Here is a 22,175-nt window from a genome sequence, read left to right as displayed (position 1 = left end):
GCTTTGCGTCTAATGCCCCCTTTCGCCAAGGCCTGCCGCCTCTTTCGCGTTGCTTCGAGACTGGTATAATGATAACACGGGATGCGGGTGGGAAGAAGCAGGGCAGGTGGCAACCCTGTCCCTATCCCGGGTTCGCCGAGCGTGCAGAGCAGGTGCTGAAAGAGACAGAGCGCCGAGGGCGGGGGGGGAGTCTGAGGAGAAGGGGGAGGGCTCCCCGCCTCACGTGCCCACCCCCACCCCTCCGCCGCTGGCCCCCGGGAACCCTCGGCTCACACACACACACACACCACAGAAGCCACCACCTCAGGATGCAGCTCGGCGGCGGCGGCGGCCAGGCCCTCGGTCGCGGGGCCCCCGGAAGCCGGGCCAGGGCATGAGGCCTCCACCGGCGCCATCCTCGCGTGTCGCCATCCTCCCCGAGGCCTCCATGCCAGCTGAGCCGGGCAGCCCTGGGATGAAGGAACCATGAGGACAGTGCAGTGCTGGCTGTGGACAGCCCTCCTGTGCCTGACCACCCTACCCTGCCGCGGTGGGTACCAAACCAGGATTGATTCATCGATCCCCCCCCCCGCCCCCCTGGATGTGTCTTATTTTTCAATCTATGCATTGTCAGAGGGTCGGGTGGATATTTTGCATTGGATCCGATTGTCATGTTATGTGTTTTGCAGTTGGGACCCCTTTGCGATTATATGTATATGTGGCTCATAATAGCGCCAACGTGTTGCCATTTTGCGGCTAGTGTGTTTCATGATCATGACAGTAAACATACCGAAATACGCATAAATATAACAACCATAGGTCGATTCGGGAAATACAGACACGCGTTATATGCCAAATGCCCGAAAAGCGCATCCATGTGTCCCAGGAAGCCAGTGCCCAAAAACATGAGCTAACCTCGAAAACGCGGCTGCACCTTACAAGTCACCCCTTTTCATCTTGGGGACACGGAAGCCTATCTACTTCTTGGAATACTGGGTAGAGGGCAAAGGGAACGCCCCAAACCCTGTTACCAAATGGGATGCATTTGTGTGGGCTTTTCCGAGATTCGTTTTTTTTTACATGTAATTTTAAATATCCTCCTTACAGGCATGTGCGCGCTGGGAAGATTACAGGTCCCCCTGACCTGGCACCCGAGAGAACCCGCGTTGGGCAGCTGGTAATATCACTCACCTTCCCAGCCCCGGGGATTTTGCCGAGCAAGTGAGATAGCTAGTTGAGTTAAGGCACCTGCTGCGCAGGTGTTTAAGCCGCAGGTAGAACACTTGTTCGAATGACTCGGCTTTTAAATGGCTACCATTCTCTTTCGTGTTGTTCGCCTGTTAACAGCGAACCATTATCCGATTGAATGTGTGGTGCTTTGCCTCTTAATTTTATGGAGCGTGGATGTTGATGTTACAGTTAATGGTATCTAGTCTGTGCATTTTGCTTGATAAGGTCTCCGCCCCATCCCCCCCACGCGTCCGCTGTTGCTACCCAGACATTGCCATTGCTGCCTGCATAAGGGCGGGCTGCACAGCCCACCTGCTGCAGCCAGGCACAGGTGGAAATGAGATGGGAGGGGGGGGGGGTAATTGTAGAAATTGAGGGTCCCTCTGGGGGTGTCTTGTTGGGGGGCCTCCTTCGTGTTTGCCGCTCGCTGTTTGCTCAACAGACCCGGCTTGAGTTCCCCCGTTCCCGGGCTGCGCGCTGCGTCTGCAGTCTTTTCTGCTGCATCGACACAATTGCCTGCAGTGTCTCCCGGTGCGTGGCGGGGGCGGGGATCATTGCTTTACACCCATTTCACGAGGGCTCCCGCACGAGGAATCGATGAGCGTTGCTGGGCTGTGTTCCGGGAAGGGGGTGTCACATTTAGGGTTGAGCGCCTTCCGATGGCTCTCCTTGGCGGCGGAAGAAGGGTCCTGAGCAGTAATGATAGCGATCGCCTTCCTGCGGTGTTAGATGCGCTTCTATGACAGACGCCCGCCTCTCTCGTGGTGCCTAATCCCCAGCTTCCAACTGCTGCCTGTCTCTCCCTCTCACGGGACTAGAGCCTCAGATTTTGACAGCTATGTGTCTCTCTGCCTCACGGGGGTGGGGCGTTTTCAGCGTCTGTTGGCTCTCTCTCACATTGCGTTAGTTAGAATGCCCTCTTCCCGCCACTGCAGACTCTCGTTTTGTCAAATCCTTACTGCCCGACCGCTGCCTGTCTCGTAGAGTGTTGGATGCTCAGATCAGGGCACCTGTCTTCCTCTCTGTATACTAGGGAGGTCTCATTCTCAGTTTCGGACAGCTCTCGTGGTGTCTGATGCTGACCGCTGGCTGTCCCGGCGTGTCTAATCGTCGGATGCTGCGACCCTGACTGTTATTTTACTGTCAAACCCTCCGATTCTGACGCTTGCTTGTCTCATGGCGTCTAATCGGCACTTCTGACAGCTGCATGTTCCTCTCAAGGCATCACATAAGTAGTTCCTGACGGGACCCTGTCAGTCGCAGGGGGTGACATGCTTAGTTTTAGCCGCTGCCTGCCAGTCTCAGGGTTTTATACCTTTAGCCTCTCATAGCTGCCGACACCTCCTGTGCGATTGCATTCTTGAATTCCGACAGCTCCCTGCCTCCCTTATACGGTCACTTGCTCAGGTCATGACAGCTGCCAGGCAGCCTCAGGGTTTCAAACCTTCAGTCCCTGACACCTGCCTGTCCCTCTCAGGTTTTACATCCTAAGTTGATTTCTCCTTGATTTCTGACATCCTTCGTTTCTGTCCCCCCACACTCCCCCTTCTTCCCCTTCAGGGCACTGCATCCTCAGGTCCCCACAGCTGTCTGTCAGGGTTTTATTTCTTTGTCTCTGAAAGCTGTCTATCTCTCTCAGGGTTTTACATCCTTGGTTAGACCGCCTCTTATCTCTCTCATGTTATTACTACATTTTATGTTCCAGAGAGCAGCTCTTGGAGGTCTCTATTATGTACATAATTTCTGACATCCTTGGATTCTAACATCCTTAGTTTCTGTTTCTCTCGGGATATTAGCACCCTGGAAGGGGACGCTGGCCAATCAGGATGCTCAGAACGCGGGCTGTATTGTATGGTACAATCTGAGTAGCCTGGGTAGCCAGCACTCTCTTGCCTGCTACTCTTCCCCCATCACCTATTAGCACCAGTGTACTTCCCTACACGGGTGCTAATGATGGGTTTAAAAAAAAAAAAAACACCTACCTTTGCTGCGTTGCCCGGCGCCGCACAATCCCCCGTAGGCTGTTTTTATGTAAAATCGACTTCTCACGGGACAGTACTGCGTGGCGCCGGGCCGTGCAGTGCAGGCACGTTACATTTGTTTTTCTGACACAATTAAGCAACCGTGTAGAGAACTACATTGGTGCGCATGGTAATATGCCCCTAGGCGGCGGGCCGACCTTGTCGGTAACAGCAGCACCGCTGCCACCATCGTTAAGTGACCCTCACGCTCGCCTCATTGCATCCTTAGTTCTGTCTCTCTCTCTGGACATCATTGCCTTGCATCCTTAGTTTCTTTTGGCTGCCTTGCACCTTTGGGGGTTTCATATCCTTGATCTCTGACTGCTGCTGTCAGCACAGCCTTCATTTCTGACATCTCTCTCCAGCTAAGGGTATTCAGGGTATCACATCCTTAGTTCTCTGTCAGTCTCAAGGTGTTATTTTTTTAGTGTCCTACATCCTTGGATTCTGTCCTTTCAGGATATTACACACATCATTTCAGACATCCTTAGTTTCTTACATCGTTCGTTTCTGTACTTCTCAGGGTATTAAATACTTAGTTTCTGTCCTCTCCTGTCCCTCTCAGGGCACCGCATCCATAGTTTCTTACGGCTGCCTATACCTTTCAGGGTTTTATATCCTTCATTTGACTGCTGCCTGCCCCTTTCAAGGTATCACATCCTCAGGTTTGGATGTCTATCTCCAACTGAGGGTTTTCTATCCCTAGTTCCTGACAGCTGGCTGTCAGTGTCAGGGTTCTTTTTTTCTTTAGCCTCTGAAAGCTGTCTGTCCCTCTCAGGGTTTATATTTTTAGTGTCTTACATCCTTGGTTTCTGTCCGCCTCCTGTGTCTCTCAGGGTGTTACATCCTAATTATAATCGTTCTTTTATAACGCGCTTAATGCCAGCGAGTGGTTTCTAGGCGCATGATCGGGATTCGAACCTGTGTGGCGCTGCTTTGTCTTGCTTCCAAGACAAACGTGTTGCTCCTGAGCTATCCTTCCTCACCAACGTTTTGAAGTTCCTATCAGCTGCCTATCCCTCCTAGTATATTTTACCCACAATTTCAGACATGCTTTATTTATTAAATCCTTAGTTTCTGCCCCTTTCAGGGTATTGCATCCTTAGTTTTTGACAGCAGTATGTCAGTCTCAGGCCCTGATTCATGGAATTATTTGCGTGTAAAAAGGGGATTTGCGTGCCATTCTCATCTCAGCTCCCTCCCTCCCTTGATCTATTGTGCAATGGTCTTGACGCTCCACGGTTGTTGGCTTACATTGCATTGCCTGCATTCCTGTTGTACATTGTTACTTCCTGGTTCCCTTGTGATTGACTTTGTGCATACTCTTTTGTTCTTATCTTTCGCTGTGCTCCTCTGCTCCTATATTTGTTGTCCCCTGCTCTGTCCCTTGCTGTTGGTTACTTATTCTTTCTTCCCTTCTAGGTCTGCTGCTCTGCTTCTGTGCTTTGTTGGTTCTTTGCATCTGCATCCTTTTTCCTTAGGTTGCCTATTGTTCAGCTGTACTTTGCTGTTGAATATGTTTTGCATCTGATTTCTCTGGTCAGTTGTTCTTGTCCATTGGGCCTCATTATAAGTTTGCCGGTCCAGGTAACAATGGTACCGGTAAGCTTGCTGGTACTGTTGTTACCGGACTGACAAACTACGAGTTCTGCTCACGGGTGCCTTCCCGCCCGCCAGCAGAGCATGTTGGATGCACCGGCACCATTCTGAGTGGTGCTGGTGCATCCGACCTCCCCATTCCCATTGAGCCCAATGGGGCTCAAATGGGAATGGGGAGTATTTTTTCCAGCACCCGCGAATGGGCAATTAGCGGGTCCGGCGGGGCTGTAATGACCCGGTAATTTCCCATTTGCGGGTGCTGGAAAAACAATGATACCTGCAGCAGCCGTGCCTGTTTTACCAGCACGGCTATCGCAGTTATTATAATGAGGCCCATTGTGTCTCCCCCTCCTTTTATGTACCCCCCTGGTTTCCCCCCCCCCCAGCTGCCTTTTGCTCTCCAGCGCTACCCCTCCTGCCCTGCTTGAGCCCCCCCTCTATTCCCTCCCCCTCTTCCTCTCCGCACACTCTATGGTGCTCTCTATCTCACCTATCTTCTCTAAATGTTTTTCCATCGACTATCCTAGCCCTCTCACTAAGTCTGGCAGGAAGAAGCTCAAGAAGGACATCCTGGTCTCCAACCCAGGCCTCCCTATCGCTGTTACCTACACCAGTGCTTACTCCAGACAGACCCTTACCGACATCCTCGTTGTCGTCCCCTCTCCAGGCCTATGGATCCCTCCATATGGTCTCTGTTCTCTCTCCTTTTTCCTCATCTCCCATTAATGGTGGCACCCGGTGGGAGGACTTCCTGGCCACCTTCCTCTCCTCCAAGACCATCATTAATGTCTACTTTAATGGCACCGTCTTGGTCCAGGGCCCTCAGGCCAATCTCCTACTTTTTGATAGATGCTTCCCGCGCCTTATCAACTTCCTTTCCTCTCCTGCTATACCTTCTTTCCCTTCTCTGGCTCCTCTGCCGCCTCCACCCTCTGCCACCTCTATGGCACCCTCTGCTGCTTCTCTGGCCACCCTGTTGCCTCAACCCCTCTGACAGCCACCCTCTTCTTCCTCCCTGGCTACTCTGCATTCTCCTCCTCTGCCCATCCTCTGGCACCTCTACCACTTCCACAGGATGTACCTCTGACCTCTACCTATCCACAGAAGTCCTTGAAAGGGGGCAACCTGCTCCACATCGCTACTCTCAATTCTTGCTCAGCTGTCAAACACTCCTCTGACATCTGCCGTCTCCTGGAAGAACTTGATTTGGATGTCCTCGGTCTCGCCAAGACTTGGTTCAGGGCCAGCTCTGTCAAAAGCTTTGACACTCTCCTTCCTGATGGCTACAAGATCCTCTCTGTACCCAGAACCAACCGTCCCGGTGGGGGTGTAGCCTTGATCTTCCCAGAGTGGATCCCTGCTTCCATCATTCCTATGCAGGACTACTACTCCTTTCAATGCCTGGCCTGCAGGCTCTCTATCTCTCCAGGCTTTTCTCTTAATCTGGCCACTATCTACAGGCTGCCTGGCTAGGTTGCCCTCTTCCTCTCTGAGTGGGCTGACCTCTCCTCCTCCCTACTCCTCCCTACCTCTCAACTTCTCCTTCTCGGAGACCTGAACATCTGCCTTCTTTGGGACTCTTTTGGAACCTCTGCAACTCTCTCTCTCTCTCTCTCTCTCTCTCTCTCTCTCTCTCTCTCTCTCTCTCTCTCTCTCTCTCTCTCTATTCTTCCCTCTGGCCTGACTCACTCTGCTGAGCACACCCTGGATGTTCTGATCTCCTTAAACCACCCCTTCTCTAACGCTCTCACCACTCCTCTCTCCTGGAGTGATCACTTTCTCCTTTCCTCCCACCTCTCTCTACCCCTCAGGCCAAGCCATCTCCAGCACTGCCACCTACCTTGTTGGTCATCCGACCCATGAAGCGTGTGTCAGTTGAGGCTTTCGCTGCTACTTTCTCTCCTCCTCCTACACCTTTGGCTGACTCACACTCGGACAGAGCCCTCTCTAACCTTCATCTCTCTAACTCTAACACGCTTGACGTCCTTGCCCCTGTCATGAGGATCCGCTTGAAGCCCAAATCCAAGTGCAACATTTGGTACGATTCTGACCTTGTCACCCTTAAACGCAAGTGTAGAGTGGCTGAGAGGAAGTGGAGGGCATCAGGCACACCCCCTGACCTACTGACCTGTCGCCTGCTCCAATGGCAATACAGACTCTCTGTCATCGCTAAGAAGAGAGCCCACATCCAAGCCTGCGTCTCTGCGGCATCTAACAACTCGGCCAAACTCTTCAAAATCTGCAAGGAGCTGGCCAATCCTGCTGCAGTCTCTACCTATCCTGTTTCCTCCCAGGCCTTCTGCACGACCTTGGCTTCTCATTTCATCACTAAAACTCAGGACATCCTGTCCACCCTTTCTTCCTCTACCTCTTCTCCCTCCTCCACTCCTGGCACACCTGCAGCCGTCTCTCCTCCTCCTTTGTCCTCCTTTCCCTGGTTCACCCCATATGACGTTTCTAGACAAGTCTGATCCATGAAAGTCCCATCAAAGCAGGTTCTCCCCTGCTCATCCAAAACCATCAAGGAACACATTGACACCCTTGCTCCAGCCCTGGCCGATTTCTGCAATCACTCCTTTGCCACTGGAACCTTCACCTCCCCTCTTAAGCACTCCCTTGTGCACCCCCCCTAAAGAAGCCCCCTGACAATTCTTCCTCTCCGACTAACTATCGTCTGATCACCATCACTCCTTTCATGGGAAAGCTCTTGGAAAAGCGTGCCATCTCTCAGCTTAACCTGCACACTGAATCTTTTGGTTGTCTCCAAGAACACCAGTCTGGCTTCAGAGCTGCCAGAAGCACAGACACTATTTATTTATTTTATTTATTAATTACATTTGTTACTCGCCCAGACCCTTAGGTATCACAGCAAGGCCACAGACATCTTAAGGATACATACATTAAAGGCTGTTGTGGCACAGTTATATTGGCAAACAGTACATAATAAAAAGGACACTGCTCTCCTGAACACCAGTGACGACCTGCTCTATAACATTGACTCTAACCTTCCTTCTGTCCTCATTCTCCTCAATCTTTCTTCTACTTTTGATACGGTCAGCCATGCCATCCTGCTCAAGCGCCTCTGAGTATTACGGATCACGCTCTGGCCTGGCTGTCCTCCTTTCTCACTGACCGACCCACTCAGTTCCAACTGGTGTCTTTCCTTTCTTCTATCTCTCTCTCTACTTGTGGTGTTCCCCAGGGGTCTAACCTTTCTCCCTGGCTTTTTAACCATTACCTGGCACCTCTTGCCCACTGCATCGCTGCTTTCTTCTCCAACTTTCAGTGTTATGCGGATGACACCAAGCTCTCTTTCAGGCTCCCCTCAGCTGCTTCTTCCCCTTCTCTCATACCAGAGTGTCTGGCCGCAATTCAGGAACAGTGTGCCACCAATGATCTCTGCCTTAATGCCAGTAAGACTGAGATCCTCCTCATCAGAAAACCATCTCCCTCCTTTCCTAGCTCTCTCTGGCCTCCCACTCTGGGCCCTCTTCCTGCTCCTACCTGTGAGGCTCAGAACCTTGGTGTCATGTTCGACTCCACCCTCTCCTTCTCTCCTCACATATTTAAGAAGTGAAACTATCAGCTGCACCTCCTCAGAGGTATTCTTCCTTTCCTCATTTTCACCCAGAAGCTCACTGTCTGTAGAGGCCTGTTCCTCTCTAGGCTGGACTACAGCAACAGCCTCTTTCTAAATCTGCTTGCCTCTACAACTTATCCCAACCGGACTGCGAGACTTGTCCTTGGCCTCAAGTCCAGGGATCGTATCTCTCCAGCTCTGAAATCTCTTCACTGGCTGTGGTGGCAAGGATCAAGTTCAAGACCCTTTGCATCGTCCACAAGGCTTTCTCGGGCCTGGGACCGCACTACCTCCAACTCTCTCTTCCTAAACATCTCCCTTCTCGAGCTCTCTGCTCATCCACCTCCATCTCGCTGAGGGTCAGACGCTTCTCCAAGCCGAGAATTGGGGGCAGATCTCTCTCTTCGGCCGGGGCCTCCCTCTGGAATAGCCTCAATGCCTCTCTCAAACTTGAGAAGAACCACCTCTGGTTCCGTAAGCAACTCAAGACCTTTCTTTTCACTTCCGCTTTCTCTCTTCCTCTCCCCTGCTGATGTTCCCTACTGCTCCACGCACTGGTCTCCTGGCTCGGGCCCCGGCTGCTGCATGTCCAGTTGCCCTTGCACTGCCTCTGGGCTCCGCCAGCACTTATGGCCTGTATCTTCAACACTACAGTTCCTTCTCTCTGCACGTACTGATTTACCTGCATCCCCTCACCCCCTTTGGACACTTCTCCCCTTCCACTACCCTGCACGTTCGCGATCTGAATGACACAAAGCCTAGTAAGACTGTTGTTTTCTTCTCTCTCTGTTTCCCCCTCCTTGTCTTGTCACGCCTAGAAACACTTGTATACAGGCACATTATAAATGCCATATCATATCATATCATTCTGCCCTCAAATCCCTGTTTGACGAATGGGGATTTGCAGGCAGAATAGCACACAAATTCCTGTTTTGCACACAAATAATTCCATGAATCAGGGGTTTTATTTCTTTAGTTTCTGAAAGCGGCCTGTCCTTCTCAGGGTATTACATCCTAAGTGCTTAACAGCTCCCCGTCCCTCTTACGGTATTATACACATAATTTGGGATATTCTGAGTTTCTTATATCCTTAGTTTCTGTACTTCCCATGGTATTACATCCTTATGTTTCTGTCCTTTCTCTGTCCCTCTCAGAGCATTGCTTCCTAAGGTTCTTATGGCTGCCTCTACCGTTGAGGTTATTTTATCCTTAATCTTTGACTACTGCCTGCACCTTTCATGGTATCACATCCTTAGTTTTGGATATCTATCTCCAACTAAGGGTTTTCTATCCTTATTTCCTGACAGCTGCCTGTCAATCTCTGGGTTCTTTTTCTTTACCCTCTGAAAGCTGTCTGTCCCTTTCAGGGTTTTACATTTTTTGTGTCTTACATCCTTGGTTTCTGTCCACCTCTTGTGTCTCTCATGGTATTACATCTTAAATTCCTAAATTACCTGTCCCTCTAAGGGTATTATACCTTCAATGTCTGACTTGATTAATTTCTTACATTCTTAGTTTTTGCCCCTCTAAGGGTATTGCATCGTTAGTTTTTAGCTGTTTGTCAATTTCAGGGTTTTATTTCCTTAGTATGTGATACGCGCCTGTTCCTCTCATTGTATCACATCCTTAGTTTCTTACATCCGTCTCCTACTGGGTATTACATCTGTAGTTTGACCAGGGGGACTTGTGCATAATAGGTGAGGGGGCACTGACAGTACTCTTGCCCATTACGGATGAGCTGCAGTTTAAACTGTCAAAGGGAAATAAGGATTCTCTTTGACAGTTTCTGTTCCCCAGTGTGTCTTTAATTGGAGGGGTATAAATATTTGCCACAAATATTCGAGACCAACCGGGTATTTAATACCTTCCAATAAAAAAATTCACCAGCCACAACTGTAGTTGCCGACAGCTGCCTATCCCTCTTAGGGTATTACACCCTTATATTCTGCCAGCTGCCTGCCCGTCTCAGGTTATTGACTCTTTAGTCTTTGCCATTCGTTTTCATGGTATCACATCCTTATTTTCTGACATCATCCCCTGTACAGCGTATTAAATCTGTGCATTTCCACTCCTGCCTCTCCCTCTTGGGTTGTTACTTCCTTATATTCTGATAGATGCCTGTTCCTCTCATGGTATTACACCCTTCATTTCTGACATCCTTAGTTTCTTACATCTTAGTGTCTGTCCTTCTCGTGGTATCATATCCTTAGTTTCTGTATATCTCCTGCCGCTTCCAGGGTTTTACCTTATAAGTTCCTCTCTCAAGTTTTACATCCTTAGTTTCTGACAGCTGCCTGTCCTTTTAGGATACTAGATCGTAAGTCTCTGATAGCTGCCAATCCCTCCCAAGATATCACATGCTTAGTTCCTGACAGATGCATGTCCCTCTGAGAGTATTGCATGGTTTCTCAGAGTATTGCATGGTTAGTTCCTGACAGTTGCCTGTCCCCTCAGGGTATCACATGCTTAGTCCCTGATATTTGCTTGTCTCTCTCAGGGTATCACATGCTTAGTTCTTAACAGTTGCTGTCCCACTCAGGGTATCACATGCTTAGTTCCTGACAGTTGCATGACCTTCTCAGTGTATCAAATGCTTAGTACCCGACAGTTGCCTGTCCCTCTCAGGGTATCACATGCTTAGTTCCTGAAAGTTGTCTGTCCTTCTCAGTGTATCACATGCTTAGTTTAATTTAATTTAATTCCATCATTTGCATAGCATCTTTCATCATGGGTATAGTCCCAACGCTCTGTCGGTTGAAAGCCCTCAGAGGAACCAAAATCCGAAGTATGGGAAAGTTAGGTGGTGCTAGTGTGTGTGTGTGCATTATGGCCATTAAAGGTTATGAGGGCTTGGCCGAGTCTCTGCTAGCCACTCATGTCTAATTGGCATGTGCATGGGTGGAGAGATCTACACTGGGGAAATGAGCTGGAGGGGATGTGTAAGATGATAGCCTGTTATGTGTATAGCTACAGTTCACATTTTTTGTTGTGAAAGGTAGCTACATTCTTATAGCAGAAGTGTTGAGCAAAGTGTCATACGAGTTGTACAGGAGTGTGGCTGCGCCTTTGCCTAATTCCAAAAGCATGGAGTGTGGGAGGAAAAATGCATTGGTTACAATTAAATGGAAGCCTGGAATTGGTACATTCGGCAAAATTCTAAAACATCTGGGTTGATAAATCATGGTGGATATATTCCACATGCTTCCAGCTATCATTAAGTAGCTACATTCAAGACCCCACTTAAGCATAAAGGTAGCATTCTGCCAACACTTGCAGTCCCTGTAGTTGAATACATTCTACAATCACTTATAATCCATAACATGGTTGCCTACATGGCCACAACTAAGTGCAGCACCCTGATCAACCCTTCCAAATGCTATACAATGACTATCACAAGAGATCATCTGGTGCAAAGGCTACCATCTGTGCAATACAATGGCTATCCTCACAAAATCCTTCAAGAGCAACACTAGGTTACCCTCGATTAATTATTCCAAGTGCTGCACAATGGCCAACCGTACAAGTCTTCTAAGTGTAACATGTTGGTCCCTTAATGAAAATTCACTGGCCAAAAACCTTGCCGACACTTATAAATCATCTAAGAGCAGAAGCAATGGCCACCTTTCTAATGATGTGGTTCAAAATGTTGGCCACCCTAAAAAATACTTCCAGTGGGATACATTGCCACCCCCCAAAGTCCATCTAAGTGGGATCTATTGCCCACTCCCAAAGTTCATCTAAATGCAATACATTGCCCAACGCCAAAATACATTTATTTAAGTGCAATACACTGTCTACTCTCAAAATACATCTAAGTGCAATACATTGCCCACACGCAAAATACATGTAAGTGCAATACATTGCCTATCCCAAAATACGTGCAATACATTGCCTACCCTCAAAATCCATCTAAGTGCAATACATTGCCTACACCAACATCCATCTAAGTGCAATACATTGCCCACTCGCAAACTCCATCTAAGTGCAATACATTGCCTACCCTCAAAATCCACGTAAGTAAAATACATTGCCTACCCTCAAAATCCATCTACGTGCAATATATTGCCTATCCCAAAAATACATCTAAATGCAATACATTGCCTACCCTCAAAATCCATCTAAGTGCAACACATTGCCTATCCCAAAATACAACTACGTGCAGTACATTGCCCACCCCCAAAATACATCTAACTGCAATACATTGCCTACCCTCAAAATCCACCTAAGTGCAATACATTGCCCACTGCCAAAATACATTTAAGTGCAATACACTGTTTACCTCCGAAAGCCATCTAAGTGCAACACATTGCCTACCCCAACATCCATCTAAGTGTAATACATTGCCTATCCCAAAATACACCTACGTGCAGTACATTACCTACCCCAAAACACATCTAAGTGCAATACATTGCCTATCCCAAAATACACCTACGTGCAGTACATTACCTACCCCAAAACACATCTAAGTGCAACACATTGCCTATCCCAAAATACACCTACGTGCAGTACATTACCTACCCCAAAACACATCTAAGTGCAACACATTGCCTACCCCAAAATACATCTAAGTGCAACACATTTCCTGTCCCCCAAATAAATTACGTTCAACCCACCGCCCGCCCCAAAATTCCTCAAGTGCAACACAATGTCTACCCTCCAAAATACATCTATCAAGCTATCTTCAGAGTGCAGCAGGTAATCTTCACAATGTTCTGATTTGAACGTAGTAAGGAAGTAGTGGCAGGGTTTTAACTGAGCACAGTAATGGCTGTGTGCACCCCCGTACCACTTTACCTTAGTTGTTGCTGTAGGGTGCTATGTCAGACGTCCATGGGCGAACAGGAGCAAACAGGGAAGGGAGCCATCCAGGAGGGAGCTGCCCTTTACTGTAGCCCTTCACTGGCTGCCCGGGCAAGGCTGCCCTGGGAGGGCCACTGAAGAGTGATGTTCCGATCACGTGGTGCAGAGAGCGTGACCAATAGGAGACAAGGGAGAGCAGAACCAGTTTAAAAGAAAAAAAGGAAAAGACACAGAGAACTAAACAAACGACAAGGTAACGCACACACAATTTACAATCACAAAGTAAGATGCTAGAGGCTCCAAAGATACTCACAAGCCCAAAATGCAGTAGGAAATGGTATGTGCAATCTCCAAAAAGAGTTTAAAAGCACTCTTGTGCCTCCCTGATGTTCCGGCCACGTGGTGAAGAGAGCGCAACCAAAAGGGAACAATGGAGGGTGGGACTAGTTTTAAAAGAAAAAAAAAAGAAATGGCACGGAGAACGAAACAAACAACACGGTAACAGACACCCAATTCACAATCACAAAGTAGGATGCGGGAGGCTCCAAAGCAACTCACAGACCCAAAGTGCAGCAAGAAAAGGAACAGGTGCCTTTCCCTCTCAGGGTATCATATTGTTTGTTTCTGACAGTTTTTTGTAGGGCCATGGTATCACATGCTTAGTCCCTGACAGTTGCCTGTCCATTTCAGTGTATCGCCTCATTCGTTTCTGACAGCTACCTATCAGTCTCAGGGCTTTTATCTTCTGTATTTATGACTTCTGATAAATATTTGCTTTAACCATAGATGATCTTTGACTTTGGTGACTCCACATGTTCACCCTAGTGGATCTTTGATTTCTGGTGGCTCCTCATGTTCACTCTAGTTGATGTTTGTCTTATGGTGTCTCTCTATGTTCACTCTTGTGGATCTTTGACTTCTGGTGAATCCATATGTTCACCCTAGTGTGTCTTGACTTCCCATGTTCATCCTAGGTGGTCTCTGGCTTCTCATGGCTCCCTATTTTGATGCAAGTTGAACTTCGACTTAAAATGACCACCTTCATTTTAGGGCATTCAACTTCTAATGATTCGCCACGTCACCATACTGGATGTTGGAATTCTGATGACTTACCTCATCTACCCTAGTGGAACTTGAAGAACTTCTGATGACTTCCTACATCTACCCTACTTGATTTTCGACTTCTGATTACTTTCCTTAACCATCGAAGTAGACCATTGACTTCCGATGACTTCCGACATTTACTCTATTGGATGTTTGAGTTCTGATGACACAACCTCTGGAATCACGACTTCTGGTAACTGATCAAATTCACCCCAGTTGATGTTGGAGGTATTTTATTTTATTTTCTTGTTTATACTGCAATCCCAGCTTGAGAGCAGCAGAGCGCTATAAAATCATAAGGTGCAGGCATTTGGCATGGCATTTTATAAAATAGCAAAGTACTGTTGGTGGAGGGAGGCATTTTTATCATCCGACAGCAGGCAGGTATTCTTGAAAGAACCACAGTTGGTGTGTTTTGTGGCAGTGTAGGATGATGAAGGGCATTTCAATCCTCTGGCAGGATTGAGTTCCAGATGGTTCGGGCGTGGCAGGAGAAGGATTGCTGGCAAGTCTTATCTTTACGGTCTAGGTCAGACTCCAACCTTTTGATAGTGTTACTACATGAGGTGCGAGAGCCTCCAGAGGTGTGGAGGTTAGCCGCCAAGTATATTGAAGTTCCAGTTGAGGCTGTTTTGATGGTGATACATGGATGTCTGGTGACTGCACAGACCAACCTTCATCCTATTGTATCTTCGACTTCCGATAACTGCTCACATTCACTATAGTGCAACTTGGACTTTCTTATGACTGCTCAAGTTCTCCTTAAAGGATCTTTGACTTCTTATGACTGCTCACATCTTCTCACTTTCCCGGATCTATCAGTTCTGTTAATGCCTCACATTCATTCTTGTTCTTTTGACATTCTTTTGACATTCACCTTTGCGCATCCTGTCGACATCCTAATCCTCTGTTTCAATTACAATCATTGCCAACAAAATGACTTTGCTCATTTGTAAGCTAAGGTCTATTGGTATGACCACTTAAGAACTAGTGGCATAAACCTATGATTTAGTAGTATAAACCTTCCCCATTTACATACTGAAGTGATTTGTTGAGCCCCACATCTTACAGAGAGAGGACTTCAAAGCACCCCCACCCCTTGCACACAGTGTTAAGGAGTTCGGCCTGAAGTTGATTAGACACCTGATTGTGTGGTCATCTATTAAGTTATTGCATCTGGAGTTTGAAGGAGAGTGACCAGGAAAGCGTTTTCTGATTGGAGGGTCCAGTGCTCCAGAAAAGATTTTGAAGTGAGAGTTCTTTACTCCGTATTTATTTGAAAGTAAAAAAGCATTTTAAAACTATAGTAAAATATGTTTTAAAAGGTTTTTTTAAATAATTATTTCTTTGCACCTACTTATTCATGTACATAAGAAGATCAATATTTACTTCTTCTGATTAGTCAGTAACATTGGTAATGTTTTTCGTCTAGTTCTACATGTACTACTGGTACTGGTCCAAACATATTCTTGAAGCTGTTTGTGTGAAAGCATGGGCAAATAGTCTGTTTACTATTTTTTGTTGGGAGTATTTTTACCCCTATTTTTGTTTGTTTGTGAGTATTTGCCTATTTTTAGGGAGTAACAGTGGCCTGTACACCCCTTATCTGTAGGGCTGGGTGTGCCCACATCACACAGCCAAATGAGGGGAACTGCTGTGCTCTCGGTTGGCAGTTTTCAGCAGCTATGCTTTGATCTCTCTGCCTGCTAGGAACACTTAGGCATACCAGATTTTACCATAAATTGTATGTTCACTCCGGTGTGAGACAAGGCGATGTGCTTGGCACTGGCAATGCCCAGGAGGGGCAGAGTGGAGTAACCATCTTTCCCTGGCCCACACTCTCTCTTGTCCATCAACAGCTAAATTATATAGCTAGGTTTCTGAGATAGCTCAGTGGGTTAAGGCACCTGCTGCAGAGCTGTTTAGGCTGCAGGTAGAGCCAGAGCGCACTCAAACAAGGGCGTACTCACGTGGCTGTATGCTTTGGATGTGGGTCATTTAAGTGCAGTGACTTCGATATGGCTGCCTGGAAGCTCTGGAGACGTGCCGGGATGTTTATGGTGACAGTATAGCATTATGGGAGACTGGTAAAGCTAGCTATAGCTGGACTCTTCTGCGAGTCATATCCACAGTACTGTCGTTTCCATCCCCTACATAGCACCTAAGCTCTGGAACGCCCTGCCCAACTCACTCAGAGCAGAACCTTCTATGTGCACCTTTCGTAAAACCCTTAAAACTCCACTGTTCACTTAACCCATGAATAGCAAAACTGTACTGTAATGATCTATGTCTGTAATGCCAATATATATAACCGTTATTTGCGTAATGCCAATATATGTATCCTTTATTTGCCCCTGTAATACGAATGCCTTGTAACCACTATGCCTTCTCAATAACCAGCTTTATGCTCATCTGTAACAGCGCCACGATGCCCCCAGGCTGTTGTGTGCTTTAAAAATCCGAATAAATAAATAATAAATAAATAAATCCATCTGTGCCTAAACTGCAGTTACTTTTGGTAAAAAGAGGGCAGAACAGGGTAATCTGGGGTCCAACAGGGGTAGTCAGCTTTCCAGAAATGAACCCTTCTGTTGAGGGAGAGGGGGTGTAATACTTTTGAACCGCTGGAAGGCCAGGTGAAGCCACTTTTCGAAATGAGGTTTTCTGCAGATTTGGGTGTGAGTATGACCTTTTGCGTGTTCAAAGCAATTGTTACTTTGTGGGGCGGAATGCAGGACCCAGGAGAGGGACCATCTTGGTAGTCATTGACCGATGGTGTAGAAGAAGACACTACACTTTCTGACCTACATACACCCTTTACCCCAAAGCTGGGGTGTGAGTGGAGAAGGGAGGACCAGATCCTGTTTAAAACCACTCTGACTCGCCCCCATCAACTGTGTTAACACCAACAGACACCCGTTGTTACAGGCCGTACAGCTCTGTGATAATATGCACTGAACCCGTGCTTCTCCACTGTGTCCTCCAGCGGGCACAAGTAATGGATTGAGGCGCAGGAGTCCGGCTGCTATAACAGGACACTTTACAGCTCGGCCTGCATCCATGCAAGTCTGTAGGTTTGCACTGGTATATGGGTCAGGCTTTTTGATCTTACCATGGCGTTGCACTCAATAAGAGGGCTGTCCAAGTGCGGCCCTCAAGAGCCCAGGTCACACCAGGTCTTCAGGGTTAGCACTAACTATGTAAATAACGCCCATTTAGAATCACTGGGGTACATTTTCGAATATGAACAAAAAGAAAATAGAAGTAGGCTGTTCCTTGCGTTCAATGTGAAGGGCAAAAGGCGGCGTGCACGCTTGTACACCACTTTGGCCATTTACATTTGCACCCTGCAGTGCAAATGACAAATATTTGGTGGCACGGACATGCTTATGGTACAGTATAAAAGCAACGTGTCCGGCCATCGAATTAGCAACATGAGCTCCATTTAATAATAAAAAGAACTAATAATTTAGCATTTATATAGCGATACGAACCGTCAGGTATCTGAGCGCTGCTTATTATTACCCACTGTGTGTAGTTTTAGAATGTGATAAAGTAAGGGATTTGCGTCATCACTGTTTTGGGAAATGGGTGTCTGAGTTAAGAGTATTAAACGCTGAAGATCTCTGGAGTCAACTGTTAAAGGGGTCTCAAGTAAAAATTATCCTTGCACCAGTGCCCTTTATTAAAGCCTGTTAGAAGATGAAAGTTGGCTGTTTTTCGGCTAAGAATAGGGATAGCAGAAAAATAAACGACAAGCACACTAAACCACTTTGACCTAACTTTGGTGGGTTTGACAAAGTGATTAGGTTAGTTTTAAAATGTGTTGTAGGGAATTTAGTATTGAGATGAAATGTGTGATTTTTTAAAACTATGAATTGATATATTTATCTATGTTATGTTAGCGGTACTTGTAGAGCGCACCATCACCAACGGGTCCCCAGGCGCTCTGGCGGATCTGCAAACAAGAAGGGTGGGTAGGGTTAGTTGGGGAGAAGGAGAGTGGGACAGGTGGTGTGCTGTTGGCAGCTTCAGCTCGGTATACACCGAGTGCTGGGCTTTGCTGCTAGTATCGGATCGGGCGAAGACCTCGAGTGCTGTGGGTGAAGTTTATGTGTTGTTGATGCGGTGTGGTAAAGTGCTGCGGATTGCTGGGAGAGAGGTGGTTGTGTGGTTTTGTGAGGGTTTAAGTATGTAGAAGATTGAGGTTTGAGTTAATGGGGTCTGTATCCTGATTCAGGTGCTTATGGTTCCATTACAGTTGTATACCTGTGGATTGAGATGTTGCTGGTTCCTCGTGGGCCGACTTGCTTTGGTAATGTTGCGCTGATCCAACTGTATCCTATTGAGTATAGTGCGATTGGTAGGTGCGCCTGGACCTAATCTTCCGGTGTGGGACTGGGTGGGTAATAACTATTCTCAGGTTATCTAATGTGACCCTGGTCGGTTAAGGCTTTGAATGGTTCAGGGTCGGAGTCGTGTTGGTGTGTTGTCCTGGTGGATCCGTCTTGGTGAGCCTGTGTATTTAGACGTTTGTATCCTTCTATCCTGACTGGTTCTTTGGTTTCCATGGGGTGAACATCCTTGGGACTATTGTTTAGTTGTAGCTTTTTGTGGTGGGGCGTTGTGCTTCCTGTTTTGTATTGGTGGACAGTGTGTACTGATGAAACATTCTGTTTCTCATCCATTGCAATGGGGCACGTGGTGCAGTGCTTCCTTACCCCCTCTGTATTTAGTCCTTAGGGCTGTTGGGGAAGGTAATAGTTAAGATCATGGTCCTCTTGATGATTCGTTCTAGTCTTTTTGTTTTAGTTAGCTATGTTAACTGTCTTTAGTCGTATTGCGGCTGTCTCCCGTTTGCACCTTTATGTCGTGGGATGTTTACCTTGGCTTTTCCCAGTTATTGATCAGTGTGTATCGCGGTCTCTCTAGGGTCATTTTGTTTTTTGTTGGTTATGTCGGTTCCCCTGTGGCCATGTTACGCTCACCTGGTTCCCACAGGGGCGTAGATCGAACCCGGACAGCTGCGGCCTCCACCAACGTGAAGCGTAGGGCAAAGATGACCGTCTGGACAGACCCCCTTAGTCTTGTAAGATTGACTCATAGAAGTATTCTCCTGTAGATGGAGAAAGGGATTTAGCCCTGTGGGTGTGAATGCAGACCCCCTCCCCTGCTCCCGCTCGCCCCACTTGCCACCTCTGATATTCCCAATCAGTGTCCTCACCTTATGTTTTTGATTGGTGAGCTCTCCATCCTGCGTGGTATGCAGGGGCGCGTAGATACCAGTTGCTTCACTAGTTTTAGGTTCTGGAGTTCTGGACGATTATTGACTCCGGAGTTTGCCAAGATTAAAGAGTTCAAAATGTCCAATGTTCCCTCTTGCACTCCCCTGTTGATTTGCGGAGACAAATCCTGTCTGGAGGTTGCTGGCGGCATTCAGGTAAGAGTCTGTATCACCCAAACTATCCTGTAAAGTAGCGTGAGTTTAGCTCATTGTCTTTTCCTTCTTTCCTAGATGGGGCGTATGAAGATGCGGCGTATTGAAGGATAAAGGTGAGTCTCGTAATAAAAGTGATTGTCTTTTCAGTCTCTTTAGGCTCACCTTGCTATTTTCTGGTCTTTACCCCAGATGTTGAAAATCACTGAAGAAAATGACGGAGGCAGTGCCGAGTCGGAGATGCTGTGGGCTGGTGAAAATGGAGCAGCGCTGCAGCTGGAATACGACGTGTGCCGAAAGAATGTCCCTTCAGGCTCGTAGTGATGCAAGATCCGAAATCAGGTAAGGAATAGATTAAATCCGTAGTCTAACCTCTTCTCCTATTTTCCTTTCTCTCCTAGGAGCTCTGTGTTCGAGATGGGCGTGGCAGAAAACTGGATGCAGGTTTGCAGGCACGGTGAGTGTTACGCTGCTAAATGCAGAATAACGCGAAGCGTGTGTTGTAGATCGGGCGTGGTTTAAATAGCTTCAAAAGTAGTCCCAGGTAAGAAGTCCCTAGAACCACACCCGAGTGAAAAGTAGTCCTTGTGGAAAAATAGTCCCTTCCAGGTCTCACATTGGCCTGGATGCATGTGCAGCATGGTCTGCCTGAGGTAAGTGATGACTATGAGCCTGGCGCCTTAGGCGCCAGGACTGATTCCAACTATGAGCCTGGCGCCTAAGGAGCCAGGACTGAACCCAGATAGCCCCTAGCCGGGGCTTCTGAGGTTTAAACAAATGTCTGGATGCCTGCTTCCGGGGCAGATGGGCTTGGTCCAGCTGCCAGGGGGCAGGCATCATGACAGCACTCCCCCCCAAGGCCCCCCCCCTAAGGTTGTTCTTCCTCTGGGCCCTGGTTTGTCTGGGAAGTTCCGATGGAATTTCTTCACTAATCGAGGTGCATGGACGTGGTCACTGGATTCCCATGACCTTTCATGTGGTCCGTAACCTTTCCAATCAATTAAATAAAAAAGTTTAGATTTAACCATCTTAGAGTCCAGGATATCTTTTACCTCAAATTCAGGTTCTCCGTCTATTAGGATGGGGTCAGGTAGTTTGGTTAATCTTGTTCCGGGTTGAACTGGTTTTAGAAGTGAAACATGGAAGACGGGATGGATTTGCATACTAGAGGGCAATTCTAATTTAACTGCTACCGGGTTGATAATGTTTTTAATGGTATAAGGCCCCAAATATCTAGGATTAAAAGTTTGAGTCCCTTTTAGAGGTATGTGTCTGGTAGCCAGCCAAATTTGATCTCCAATCTGGTAATGGGGAGCGTCACTCCTATGCTGATCGTCATTCTTCTTGTATTTCTCCTTTGCGTTTTTCAAATGTTCAGTTGCTTCCTTAAAGGCTTGAGTAATAGTAGAGTGCAGATGGGTCACTGCCAGCATTTCCAAGTGCTGGGGTGAATCAAGTTCTGAGGTTCGAGGATGATGACCATAAATGGCATAAAAGGGGCTTTGTCCGGTTCCTGAATGTACTGAGTTATTGTAAGCGTATTCGGCAATCCATAATATATTCTTCCAATTGCCCTCGGTCTGATGTAACATGCAACGTAGGTATTGTTCCAGAGTCTGGTTGGTCCTTTCCATCTGACCATCGGTTTGGGGATAGTGACTAGTAGATAATCTCACGTCGATTTGGGCTAGTTGACAACATTTCCTCCAGAATTGCGAAATGAATTGACTACCTCGATCTGACACCAATACAGAAGGAAATCCATGTATTCGAACAATGTTTTCGAGGAATTCCTTGGCCAAAATTGAAGCGGAAGGTAATCCCTTTAAAGGAATAAAGTGAGACATCTTGGAAAAAAGGTCAACAACCACTAGAATGGTGTTAAATACATTACATGGAGGTAGATCTGTAATAAGGTCTAGGGACAAAGTGTGCCAGGGTGTGGGCGGAATATCCAAAGGCTGTAAAAGACCGGCTGGTTTCTTCTTCTGACTTTTGTTTTGGGCGCAGATCCCACAAGACAACACAAAAGACTTTACGTCCTTTATGCCAGGTGGGCCACCAGAATTGTCTTTTAATTCTAGCTTCAGTCTTGGCAATACCTGGGTGTCCTCCCATGAAAGCATCATGGTAATTGGAGATTACCAGTTCTTGCAGTTCTTTGTGTGGTAAAAACAGACGCCCTTGATAGTGAGGTAACTCATTAATGACTGAATAATCTGGGCCCTTTTTTACCCAGTCTTGCAGGGCTGTTGGATCGAAAAGTTGTTGGATCTTTAAATGAATATCTTCCAAAGTCTATAAAAGTAGTTACGCCAAGGATTCTTTGTCCTGGAATTATGGGTACTGGTTCTGGGTTCGAAAATGCTTCTCCCATTCCTATTCGGGATAAGGCATCTGCCTTACCATTCTTACAACCAGGTTG

At 47.2% G+C, this 22,175-nt stretch overlaps 1 protein-coding gene across 1 annotated transcript in view; it reads left to right on the top strand.

The window, feature by feature from the left end:
- The first annotated feature begins 263 nt into the window (after positions 1-263).
- Positions 264-22,175, top strand: part of ADAM11 (ADAM metallopeptidase domain 11) — a 345,706-nt gene continuing 323,794 nt past the window's right edge. The window contains exon 1 of the mRNA XM_069634268.1: positions 264-529. Within this exon, the coding sequence (XP_069490369.1) occupies positions 466-529 (64 nt within the window). The 5' untranslated portion in view covers positions 264-465. The remainder of the gene's footprint in view (positions 530-22,175) is intronic.

This window comes from Ambystoma mexicanum, chromosome 13 (assembly GCF_040938575.1).
Source record: "Ambystoma mexicanum isolate Mex_15411 chromosome 13, UKY_AmexF1_1, whole genome shotgun sequence".
Taxonomy (NCBI): domain Eukaryota; kingdom Metazoa; phylum Chordata; class Amphibia; order Caudata; family Ambystomatidae; genus Ambystoma; species Ambystoma mexicanum.
The sequence above is the reverse complement of the archived record's forward strand: the minus strand, read 5'-3'. Positions and strand labels throughout refer to the sequence as shown.